This window comes from Anguilla anguilla, chromosome 7 (genome assembly GCF_013347855.1).
Source record: "Anguilla anguilla isolate fAngAng1 chromosome 7, fAngAng1.pri, whole genome shotgun sequence".
NCBI classification, from domain to species: domain Eukaryota; kingdom Metazoa; phylum Chordata; class Actinopteri; order Anguilliformes; family Anguillidae; genus Anguilla; species Anguilla anguilla.
The window spans coordinates 56,612,533-56,625,418 of NC_049207.1; the positions used below are offsets into that span (position 1 = coordinate 56,612,533).

The window sequence follows — 12,886 nt, forward strand, 5'->3', positions numbered from 1 at the left end:
GGGCTGTTATATATTAGTGGACTTTAAGGCTTACCCTGTGTGAATGTTGTGATGCTGTCGTTCCCCAGTGCCGTGTTGATGATGAAGCCGTGCAGCGGGGGTTCTGAGACAGCGTACTTGAGGACCTTGTGGGGGCTGTCCCGGTCCTCGGACTTCAGGACCTTGCTGGTGATGAGGAAGCCCAGGTGTCCCGTGTGCAGCACCTTCAGTGTGGGAGCCGCCTTGTTCACCACGATCTGAGGGACGCCGTTGTCCACCGAGCTGATCCGGATGGTCATCATCTGGGGCTTGCGGGTCTCGTACACGGTGTCGGGGAAGATGTAGAACTCGGTGTGGGTTCCGTCCGTCACGGTGAAGGAGAAGCTGTCGTCGCTGGTCTCCGTGCCGTCGTGCTTGTAGGTGATGAGGTTCTCGTTCAGGTCCTGTTTGGTGAACGTGGTGACGCTGCGGGTCCCGTTGAACAGAAGCTGACCGTGGACCGGGACCTGGGTGACTATGAAGCGCAGGAGGTTGTCCGGAGTGTCGCGGTCCTCCACCGTCAGCTCGAAGGGGGTGATCAACCTCACCTCCCCCTCACCCAGCGCCAGATCGTGGATGGTGAGGACCGGCTTCTTGTTGTCCACGTCAGTGATGGAGACCCTGAAGGTACGGAAAACTGGGTTGTACCCGTCGGTCACCTCGAACTCGAAGCTGTCCATCTTGGCCTCGTCGTCAGAGGTGTGGATGTAGTAGATCTTGTTGCCGGCCAGCTGCAGTTGGGTGAAGGTGGAGATGGGGACCCCGGGGAGGTCGGTGCACTCCAGGTGGCCGCGGCTGGGGGCGCGCGTGATGCTGAAGCTCAGGTGCTCGTCGGGGCTGTTGATGTCCGAGGTGCTGAGCAGGTCGGTGGTCAGCGTCACTCGCCCTCCCTCCTTCAGAGTCACTCCTTTGTTGATGACGTCGGGGAAGACCATGTCGATGCTCCCTATGCTGATGTAAAAGTACCTGTCGATGAGGGGGTTAATGCCGTCTGTGACGTCAAACTTCATGAGGTCTCGGACGCCCTCCTGGCCCGTGTGCACGTACTGGATCAGCTGTTTGTCTATTTCATCCTGAGTGAAGTTCATCTCCGCTGTTATGTTTCCAAGCACGTCCCCGAACTTGGTGATGCGCTGAAGATAGCCTTGGCTTGGCCCATAGCGCAAAATGTAGGTCAGGTCTTTGTCTTCAGAGTCCAGATCTGTAGCTTTAAGCACTCTGTTGGTAATGGTCTTCGTTTCCCCGATTTCAACCTCCAGTCCATCGTTTATTGTCATTCTTGGTGTCTCATCATCGACAGGAATGACCATGATGAGAATTTTCTTCTCAACAGTATGTTTCCCATCTGTGAGTTTTATCTCAAAGCTGTCCTCTTTAGTTTCTGAATCATCGTGCTCATAGACAATATTGGAGCTTTCTTTGATCTGTTCCAGGGAGAATTTGACCACGGGGACAGTGCCAGTGCTTAGCTGCTGAACTATTGTTCCGTGTTTGGGAGGTTTTGTTATCTCAAAGTCCAGATCATCCCCCGGAATGTCTGCGTCTGCTGCGTTCAGAATGGGCGTGTCAATGACCAAACTCATGCCCTCCATGACGACGAACTCGCGCACAAATATTTCAGGCTTCTCGTCGTTAGCGGGAATGATCACGATGGGGAAGAAGTGGCGGTCTGAGAAGTTTATGCCGTCGGAGCAGCGGAATGTCAGCCTGTCCTCCACAGGCTCCACCCCTTTGTGAATGCTCTGGACGTAGTAGATGTGCTTGAGGCGGATGTCCTTCATGCTGAACGCAGTGATGGCCGTGCCTGCCCTTGACTTTTCAGATCCTGGGGCTGGAGATATGTTTTCAATGTAGCCGGACGTGGACTGGGCGATGATGGTGCACAGGATGTCGTCGTTGTCCGTGTCCATGTCTTCAGCGTGGATGTTCTCCAGCGTGACGACGTTCTTCTCCCCCTCCACCACGGTGAACTGGTCCTCCACGCTGACAACAGGGGCGATGCTGTCCACGGGAAGGATGGTCACGTGAACCCTGACCCCTTGCACTTTGTTTCCCCCGATGACCCACTCGTCGGACATGTCGGAGATGGTGAGGTTGAATGAGTCGTGCTCTTTGATTGGTCCGATTTCCCCACTGGTGTGGGCGTACACGACCACGCCGTTGATGATGTCCTGCTGTGTGAACCTCTCGGCAGGAACCCCGTTCACCATGATCTCGCCCAGCTTCGGCGGCTCCTCCACGATGAAGGTGAGCATGAGGTCGTCGGTGTCCTCGTCTCGGCCCTGGATCACGTTGCTGGTGATCTCTGTGGCTCCGTTCTCCAGCACGTCAATGGAGGCCCCCAGCAGGCCCGAGGGCAGCATGATGGTAGGCGATTCATCGTCGACGGGCTTGACGCTGATTCTGATAATGATGGGAACCTCATGAAACCCGTCAGTCACCTCTAATTTTATAGTGTCCTTCAGCGACTCCTCTCCGCTGTGAATGTACGCCAGCCGCCCGCTGTCAATGTCCTCCAGGTTAAACGTTTCACCGGCCGACATGTCAACCCCTAAATATTGTAGCTGTCCATAGCGGGGAACCTGAGTCACTGCAAAGGTAATCTGATCATCATCTGTGTCCTGATCAGTGGCATCAAGTTCAGACTTTGTAATGACATATGTACTCCTCTCTAAGACTGTGAAACCAGTGTTGGTAATCACGGGGGGCTTGTTGTCTACTGGCTGTAAGAAAATAGTAAAGAGGCCATCCACAGAGTTGCCAGCGGTGTCCTCCACCATGAAGGTGAACTGGACCACTTTAGGGGTGATGCCTAGTTCCTGATCCGGGGGTTTGTACGCCACTTTGTGGTGATTGACCTGCGCCTGCGTGAACTCAGTGATCACCGCATCCGGGATCTCAGTCAGCACAATCTCGCCCAGTGGGACGGGGTTGTTCTCGTCTGTGTCAGTGGGAGGCCTGGCGATGCTGTACTTCAGATCTCTGTCATCCGAGTCCAGGTCCGTGTAGCGCAAAAACGTCTTCGTAAAAGGGGTCAGCTCGTACTCTTTCACGGTCATGTGCAGGGTGGTGCTGGGGTAAAGCTCTGGGGGCAGGTCGTCCACGGGGTGGATTTTAATAGTGAACGTGTGCTCCCCAGACTGGTTGGGAGGGTCGTTGTCATCCTGGACCCGGAACAGGAAGTGATCGGTCACTGTGCTTGTGCGGTGAGGCCCAATGTGGCGATAAAACAGTTTCCCGTCAAGAATGTCCTGCTGGAACCACTCTGTCACCACCTGCTCAAACATCTCATCCGTCGAGCTGAACTTCCAGGCTGAAGGGTCTGCAGGTGGCTCTACTTGCCGGAGAAGCACCTCCCCGAGTGTGGAGTAGGGCGCCTCCAGGACAAACTTAATGGTGGAGTCCTCAGAATCAATGTCTGTTGCGCTCAGGATGAAAGGGGAAATCTGCATGATTTCGTTTTTGAAAAGCACAAGTCCAGTGTTGGCATTTATAATGGGGGGCTCGTCGTCAGTTGGCGCGATGGTGATAGGGAAGAGAAACTCCACCTCGTTGCTGCCGTCTGTCATTCTGAAGATGATATTGTCGCTGTAAGTGTCGCTGCCGTCGTGCTGGTAAACTACAATGCCGGCGTCCAGATCTGCCGGGGTGAAGAATTTCTTGCGCGACCCCAACACTGTCAGCTCCCCGTGCCTCAGCCCGTCAATAACGGTGATTTTAACGTCCTCTAGATTGTCCTCGTCACTGATTTCTAAATTCTGAGCACTGGAGAGTGTTCTGGACTGCCCCTCAAATAAAAGCTGGCCGGTGTTTTTAGTTGCCACCGGGGCTAACGTGTTCATGGGCTTTACCACAATCATAAACGCAAAAGAGTCAGAAACGGCACCTTCGGTGTCAACAATCTCAAACTCAATCTGGAAAATTCTCTCTGTGGCAGAGTCTTCAGATGGCGGCTTATAGGCTATTTTCAAATCTTTAATATCTCTTTGGTAAAAAGATGTTATGGGCAGGTTCTGGTCATCAGTGCTGATAATATAACCTTGCTGATCTCCCAGGGGTGAGGTAATGTTAAAAATCAGATCATCTGGGTCAGACTCAACGTCCTCACCAGCCAGCATATCACTAGTAATAGCAGTCATCACAAACTGATCAATCTCCATCATCATCATCGCCACAAAACTGGGTTTAGGAGGGGTGTTCTCCACGCCCTCTTTGATTCTCACCATGATCTGGAAGTGCTCCTGCTGTACGGCGTGTCCTTCCTTGTCCAGCAGCTCCACCAGCATGGGGATATAGTCTCTGTTCGGGGACTCGGTGGTGGAGGTGTGCTTGTAGCGAACGCCCACTTTGAGAAAATCATCGCAGGACATGGTCAGCCCGCTGCCAGTGTAGTTCAGAAGGGTGCCGTACCTGGGAAGGCCCCCGGCGCCCACCAGGGGGGTGACCCTGCAGGAGGAGGCGCTGTCGTCGAAGGAGAACTCCAGACCCTTTTTCTCAATGGGGCTGCTGACGCCGTTCAGCTTGTCCACGATCAAGGGCATGTTGCGGGTCAGGACCTCCAGCTGCTGGAACACCACCTCCACCTCCAGCAGGAAGGGTATGACGATGGTGTCGGTCGGGGAGTCGTACCTCAGCTGCAGCTTCACCCGGTCGATGTTTGGGCTCCGGGACCCAAAGTGGGTGTATTTCACCTCCTCCCCACCAAAGGCACAGGGGAACTTTTTTGGGGTCAGCATTCCGGGTCTCTGGGCCAGAGGGTCGTTGTCCAGAACAGTAATTTGGCACCGGTCCCCAGGCTGGACTTCAGTCACCAGGTCATTGACGGGGTCCAGAAAGATAGATCTTCCAAACGGAACTCTGACCCCACTGTTAGCCACCAAAATAGACTCAGCGTCGGGCCTGGGTCTGTGCCGGTAAAGGTAGGCAGAGTCAAAGGATTCCCCACGTGCACATGAACATAACCAGCCCAAAGTCAGAAATAATAAGAGGTGGGTGTTCAGCAGTGCTCTTGCTGTCCCCACAGCTGTCCTCTGCAGACAACCAGCCATATCCATTGCTAGTTGCCCCTCGCACAGTTCTGTGCTTCAGAAAAAAAAAATCAGATGTATCTCCTTTGGTAGCCCAGCACTGAGGAAGGGGGAGAGAAAAGCTCTAAGTTAAAGACCTACTATCTGTTCTCTCTCCTCCTTCTCTCTCCACCAACACACACACGCGCAACAAGTGCACTTCTAACGCACGGAGGCTCTGTGCAGGTAATACTTAACCGGCAGACAGCCCCGGACTAAAGCTCCTCCCCTCTCACTGCTCTCCTGTCCCACGGCTAATTAAAGCGAGTACACTGGAAGACCCTTCCCATTTCAGCACATGCCCTCCTCCCCCGCCCCCCAAAACGACCCAGCACTCTTTTAAATTTAACTTAGCCCCTGCTCTCTCTCTCTCTCTCTCTCGCTATTAACTTTACTCTTCGGGCATTGTAAAAAAACATATTTTTAAATACACAACCAAATAACTCTGCGTAATACTTATCTCGCGTACGCAGATAAAACAAAAGTGTTTTAGCCTCAATATTTACATTTAAACTTATTATTTTGTTGAGCAGCATTGCCGGTCGAGTAAGCCTTCAGGAATATTTCCAACAGGGTGTCCCTCACAAAACGGAAACGTCTCTTCTTTCTAAGGAGGATAGTCATGCTTTATTTTGGCCGGCAGCACTTGCTACTGGGGACATTTCTGAAGCTGCATGTCAGTCTAATGATTTTGAGGAAATCGTAGGAAATAGTGCATTAATTCAGTGATTATTATATGATTATTATTAGTTGGCTATTATGGTAAGATGATTTACGGTGGGACAGACAGCTAAATTATTTTTTTGTTACATGACAAAAATACCCACATGTATATGTAGATACTGCTGTGAAAACCAAAGATAATTTAGTCAGTATCAGTCTTGCGCTATCCGACGAAAACCGTTCTTACTACGATGCGTAACATACAAGTTTAATAAAGCTATCTGCTGTCCGGTTTCGCTTTTCATAGGAAGAATATTCCAGCGTAATTGATTTAACTGGAACAAACTAACTTTGCGCGTTGCATTACATAGATAACAAATTCAGTTCTACAGATTTCATTGAATAAAATAGAATAAGATTGTCTTGTTGGTGAGGGTAGATATTTTGGCGGTGTAAGAATTTTTTTTAAAAGTGACTCTAACCACTTTACCTTTGTTATATTTTCAGGAAAACTTACTAGATATGAATTTTAAAAAATTTTTCTTTCCATTACGGGTTGTCTATTTGAAATAATTAAAAAGTAATATAAGTAATGAATTATAAAGTAGCCTAATGATTAAAAACAAAACGTTAAGAGAGAGAAATTTGTAAACCCTTTCTCATGCTAAGAAATGTAAAATGTTAAAATCCGAAACTTTTTCGCCAGCCCGTGCAGCCCAAGGCAATTCACGCCGTAAATATACCGACTTTAGCGCCCTCTTTCTGTAAGAAATAGATAATGGAATTCTACACGGTTTCTGTTTTTGGATCATTATTTTTAGATTAACCTCTTCACACCATATAATAACATATGGTAGCACTTGCAGCAATAACTGGAACACAAAATTAAACTTTTTAATGCTGCACTTTATCAGTGTGTGTGTGTGTGTGTGTGTGTGTGTATTGCTAACTAGGCAATTCAAAATATGTGCTTAGGGCATCAATGTAGTTTTGTAAATATAGCCCAGAAAACCAGTTCACAACCCTTTTCTTCCAATTTAGCTGATGAAAATATAGCAAATAATCTGAAAATTTGATCTCTGAAATTATTTTGGTACTCTCATCATGTATGAACTTTGGCTACCTTCAAGGTGGACTGCTTTGCAGGACTGGGGCGCTTTGAAGGTAGATTCTGAGTGTTGATTTGTCATCAGATATGGCCACAGTAATTTCACAGTGGGGTTCACGTGAACACTGGGCCCTTTCAGCTTTGTGGTTCGTGGTAATGAACCATACTGCCTCACTTTGTTACATGACTCCCTGTGTGTGGAGGGGTCTCCCCACGAACCCGGTACTCTCTCTCTCTCACACACACGGGCGTCACCTGAACCATCAGGTGCTTTAAACACCTTTCCACTGCTCACACATCCACCTCCCTCCCCACTGTTTGTGCCATTATAAAGTTTACACAACATACATACAACAGCAGAAAATATAATCTTTTACCTTCTTAGCGTGACATTTATCTGCCATCTAGTTCTCATTGGCATAAGTGTCCATCGTATCCAGCCGAGTTTCTTATTTTTAGACACACTATTTCTGATGCAGAGGCACATTTAGAAGATATTTTCTCTCCTTCAGTGCATGAAAACTTCTCCACCATTCCTGCTGCAGGAAGTACCAAAAGACAAATATTTTTCAGAATATTCTCAGAAGCATAGTGATAATTTTAAAAGAATTCTTCAACAAACATTGCACGTGCTTTGCTACAAGAGATTTATTTCTACTAGTCAGCTGGCTTCTCATTTCTCACCAGTTTTCCTGAATTAGAGGACTAGGTGCAGAATGCATACATTTGGGGAGCATAGCCAGGGGCCAGGGAAAAGCAGACGGCTCTAAAGACTAATGCTGTCCGTCCTGAGGACGATGGTGTCTGTTCAGCAGGGCCCGAGGGGTTAAACTGTCAGTCATATATCTGTGCATTATGACCTCACAATGACTGGACAGTTCAGTATGGAACATGAGACATGAAAGAGCCTGTTGTTTTAGTGAATAAAATGCGAAATGCCTCAGTTATGCCCTTTAATGTATTTCATATCATCCCGATGCTTGCATGCAGACTGTGGGGTCTCATTCAGGGTTATGGGTAGGAATAGATCAAGGTTGGAAGGACAGGGCTGTGTTTTTAGGAGCTAAGGGTTACCGTGAGCATGTGTACCTACAACAACACAGTTGCGATCCTGATAAAATGATAAACAGCTCTGCAGATGCAAGGGCAAATTCTTCCTGGGTCTTGATTACACAAAGTAACAAAACCTGTTGGACCTCGGCCCGAAAGAACCGGAGTTGATAGCCTTTCATGTAGCTAAATCGTTACTAGAAAGTCCAAATATATCTTCTGCGGTCGCTGTCGCTAGGTTCTGTTTCAAATCCACCCAGCGGGTCCACAGTGGACTACGCCCTCCCGCTGACACAGGGATGTACACCAGCCCGGCTCATGATAACCACACGCGATCTGAGGCTTTGATATAAGGTGCGAGAACAGTGCGGCCCGTTCAGCGGTAATGGGGACGAGCTAGCGGCAGAGCTAGCGGCAGAGCTAGCAGCAGAGGGCAGAGCTAGCGGCAGAGCTAGCGGCAGAGGGCAGAGCTAGCGGCACAATGCACACCTCAGGCTTGTGGCTTCACAGGGAATAATGCCATTACATCACTGTTCTCAAGGCAAGGCGTGTATCTGAATGATGCGCTGAAGCTATTCCACGCAGTGCATATCCGTCCGTGCATTAAACAGCGTTCTTTCTGTGAAATATGTGCTGACAGCTGCATTCTGGGTCCAGTGCAATCATGTTTCTCCCCCGTTCGCCCTCCATCACATTATAATGACACTTGCTTAAGGAAGCAATGAAGCTTGGCCACATTTAACCCTTTTTCACCTTTATTAATAGGACTGGCAAAGTGCTCCTTTTTGGGGAGGCCAGCTGCTGCACAATTTCACTCTGCAGACCAGCAGCAGCAGTGCTGGAGTGGGGGGGATAGTACCCCAACGAGCAGCTGAACTGTGCCGTCCTGGGGTGGGGGGGGGGTTGAGCCCAAACGAGCAGCTGGCGCGGGTCACCTGCAGGTACCGGATTCGCAGAGTACCCCCCTCCTGGTGCAACGCCACGGTCAGACATGCCCCATCGCACGGACCAGCCAGGCACAGGTGACCATGACACCGCCAGGGTTCAGTGCCAGGGTTCAGTGCCAGGGATCAGTCCCAGGGTTCAGTACCAGGGTTCAGTGTCAGGGTTCAGTACCAGGCCACCCACCACCAGCAGCTCTGCAGAATTCCATTCGCTGTGGGCAAAAGCCATGATAAACTCACATTTATACACATAAAACGTAAGGTCGATATTTCTTTTCACATAGATTACTGTCTATATTACAAACTTCAAAAACTCGAGAAACCACAGTCCTGGAACCACAGTCCAATTGAAGTGACAGACCCAAATCATTGAGTATTTAATAATAATGAAAATCTAATAATAACATGTTAATGTGTATTTTGATTTAAATTACATTATTATCAGAAGTTGCATGAAATAGTACACTGATTTCATGAATATTTGAAAGCGATTTGCCCCGAGGAGCTGACTCAATGAACAAGCTGCTCAATGTCAGTAATAACACTGATATAAATACAAGACTTCTCTGTTTATTGGAGATGCTGACGTGGTCTGGACAACACGATGCAGTACTCAGAGGCACCTGTTACAAACTCCCCTAATCATATGAGAAATGCATGAGATGCCATGTGTGCCTGCCACATTTCAGATCCATATTTTTATTACAACGCTAAAATAAGTTCCGCCCCTTCTGCCAAGAGGAAACCAAGCTGGGGCATTTACTGTAGTGGGTAACTATAGAGACAAACAAACCGGGCCTTTTATACACAAGTAACCCCCTTGTTATTTACCTTCTTTTTATATATACTTCATATTTAAGCTCTCTGCTCTTTAGACCAGAAGGGATACACATTGGCACAATCTCATCTTTCCAGTAGTGGAGCCTTATTAGTATTGCCTTATTCTACAAACACACGGAAAACATTCAACAACCCAGGATTTCTAATACGATCACAGTCTCATTCACTGGCTTCTACGTAGAGATGTGCAGTACTTATAAATTTAAAAAAAATAATTTTTGCTGTCACTGTCCTGCAGTCTCAGATTTTATGTTAAATTGTCCACGTTAATATTTCCTTTCAAAGATACTACATGATATAAAAACAAATGTTCAAATGATTTCTGAGCAGGTCAGAGGGAGGAGTATGGACATTGCAGCCGAGTGCTCAGTGTGTGTGTGATGCTCGGTGTGTGTGTGATGCTCAGTGTGTGTGTGATGCTCAGTGTGTGTGTGATGCTCAGTGTGTGTGATGCTCGGTGTGTGTGTGATGCTCAGTGTGTGTGATGCTCGGTGTGTGTGTGATGCTCAGCGTGTGTGTGATGCTCATTGTGTGTGATGCTCAGTGTGTGTGATGTAGACATTGCAGCCCAGCGCTCGGTGTGTGTGTGATGCTCAGCGTGTGTGTGATGCTCAGTGTGTGTGTGATGCTCAGTGTGTGTGTGATGCTCAGTGTGTGTGATGCTCAGTGTATGTGTGATGCTCAGTGTGTGTGATGCTCAGTGTGTGTGTGATGCTCGGTGTGTGTGTGATGCTCAGTGTGTGTGTGATGCTCATTGTGTGTGATGCTCAGTGTGTGTGATGTAGACATTGCAGCCCAGTGCTCGGTGTGTGTGTGATGCTCAGTGTGTGTGTGATGCTCAGTGTGTGTGTGATGCTCAGTGTGTGTGATGCTCGGTGTGTGTGTGATGCTCGGTGTGTGTGTGATGCTCAGTGTGTGTGTGATGCTCATTGTGTGTGTGATACTCGGTGTGTGTGTGATGCTCAGTGTGTGTGTGATGCTCAGTGTGTGTGATGTAGACATTGCAGTTGACCGCTAAGCTTGTGCACAGGGGGTTCTGGGTAATGTTACAGGAGGTCATTTGGCTGTGTTCAGCATTCCTGTGGTGCCCTCGACCTGAATCCCCCCTGGACATCTCATTACCTCCCATCAAAGTAAAGATAGTCCTGATAAACGAGAGGGCAGGGATGAGGTCTGCGCAGCGCTGGGGGCGTAGGTGGAGTTCCTGTCACTGCTCACCTCCCTGGAGCTACATCGGCGAGCTGAAGAGTGGCGCTGATATGACATCATCAGCACCAGCGATGGGGCTCATACTGTCTGTCCGTCATTTCTGAAGTCTGCGCACTTTGCACTTTGTTACGTTTATTGACTAGATTGACTCTGTGATATCCAGTGCTTTCCTATAAACCGCTCCCATCCAGTCCCACTGCCCTCACTGAGACGGTCTGCTCTGCTACCCTGAGCTGCAGTAGACAGACAGCCCTAATTAATCAGCGGAAGGCTCACGGCCAGTGGGGAGAAATGCAGGTTCAGGTAGGGCCATGCATTCTGGGATATGTGGAGGCCTTGAATTCAGCGAGGGTGCACTTTGGGGCCTAACGACTTGTGGCCAAAGCCGCCCACCTTAGAATAGCCTCCCCAAAGAGGGCATGGCATTCCTTCAGCTTTCACACTTCCAGCAGCATCAAATAATAGGCCCCTATAAATATGCACCCTGTATAAATAGGACGGCAAGAACCTAATACTTTCAGGTCCCGGAGGGGGGAGCGAGATGGAGAAGGTATGCAGTACCCCCCCACCCCAAAACATCTTGTGGAATCTGGAATGGTTCTTCCCTGTCAGTGGCCGCATCCATAGTTGGCATTCCTGCCTGCCCCCCACCCCCCCCCCCCCCCCCCCTCCCGCCTCCCCTGCTGTCCCTTCCCCAGGACATTAAAGTATTCCAGTGTTCCTTTTTATTTTGTCATTGGTGGGTCACAGAGCAGCTCTGCTCTGGCCTCACACTCTGTCGCTGGGGGAACCAGTGGCCCCGGAGACCAGCTCAAAATAGCATCGGTACAGGACCGTCCTAAACAGTTTTAATAACTCTCCATCAAAAGGGTGTTCACTGAGAGGAAAGCCCCGTGGGACAGAGTTAAATGCTCATCTGTACGCAGTCCTCGCTTGCGTATCCATCGATGATGCGTGTCGGCTGTGTGCTCGGCCGTTCTGAACGATAACTCAGCGTTTCTGGCCTGCAGAACAGCTGGAGAATCAACCAGCAGTTCTCAGGTGCATTCTGAAAGCTGCCTTCAATGCAATTAGGGTCATGACCCTTGCCTAAATAATAATATAAGTAAATACCATGTCCCAACACATATGAATGTCATAAAATGTGCCATTCATTTTTATTTTTCCTGATTGTTTCATATCTCTGGCACTGTAACACCACACTTGGAAAGGTGAAGACTGAACAGAAAGGTCACTCAGCAGCGCAGTGTTTGCCCCCCAGCTGTGGGGCATTCCTGTCTTTTAACGGCGTCTCTTTGGGGTGAATGTGTCTGCACCTGTACCGCCTGTTTTATACCTATCGTGTGCGCAGGTAAAACTGAACACAGACAAACGCACCACATGCTTGTGCATCGCAGTTCAACTCAAAATGGTGATTCTTACAAGTGAGACCGCTGGGCATGATGGGATTGTTTTGATCTTTATATTTACCCATTATTACCAGTGGCAGGTTTGCACAGAGGGGAGAACGCTGCCATGCATAAGATGCGTTGTATGTGAGGTGTGGTGTCTGCAACTTGAACAGAGAACTGCAAACTCACAGCATTTCAACAGTACCAACAAACTGACATTTCCGCAACAATGACTGCATTTTCCTTCTCAAAGAATCTGCAGGATAATTCTGACAGGAATGTTGTTTGATCGACAGCCAGCAGCAGCTAACTGCTAGCCTAGCCCATGCTTACCGCAGATCTTATATGTCTGCTATCATTAGCATTAGCCACAGGCTGTGCAGCTATTAGCATTTGTTGATGGAAGTACCTGAGGTCTTCTGATTGCTCAGTGCTGATTCAGTATGGAAATGACTGGGAGCTCTGCTAGTGTAGGCTAATCTGCTTTAGTGGGGCAGTGAACAGAGCTGACACAATAGGTTCCCTGTGCCAGCACTGATTGCATTAGATCAACCCAAACGCAAGATTATCTAATAACAAAGCTTCAGTACTGCATTT

General features: G+C 48.7%; 1 protein-coding gene across 1 annotated transcript in view; it reads right to left on the bottom strand.

The window, feature by feature from the left end:
* frem3 (Fras1 related extracellular matrix 3) overlaps positions 1-5,322 on the bottom strand; it is a 38,136-nt gene extending 32,814 nt beyond the window's left edge. Inside the window, exon 1 of the mRNA XM_035426768.1 lies at positions 35-5,322. Coding sequence (XP_035282659.1) covers positions 35-5,072 — 5,038 coding nt within the window. The 5' untranslated portion in view covers positions 5,073-5,322. The remainder of the gene's footprint in view (positions 1-34) is intronic.
* Between the last annotated feature and the right edge of the window lie 7,564 nt (positions 5,323-12,886).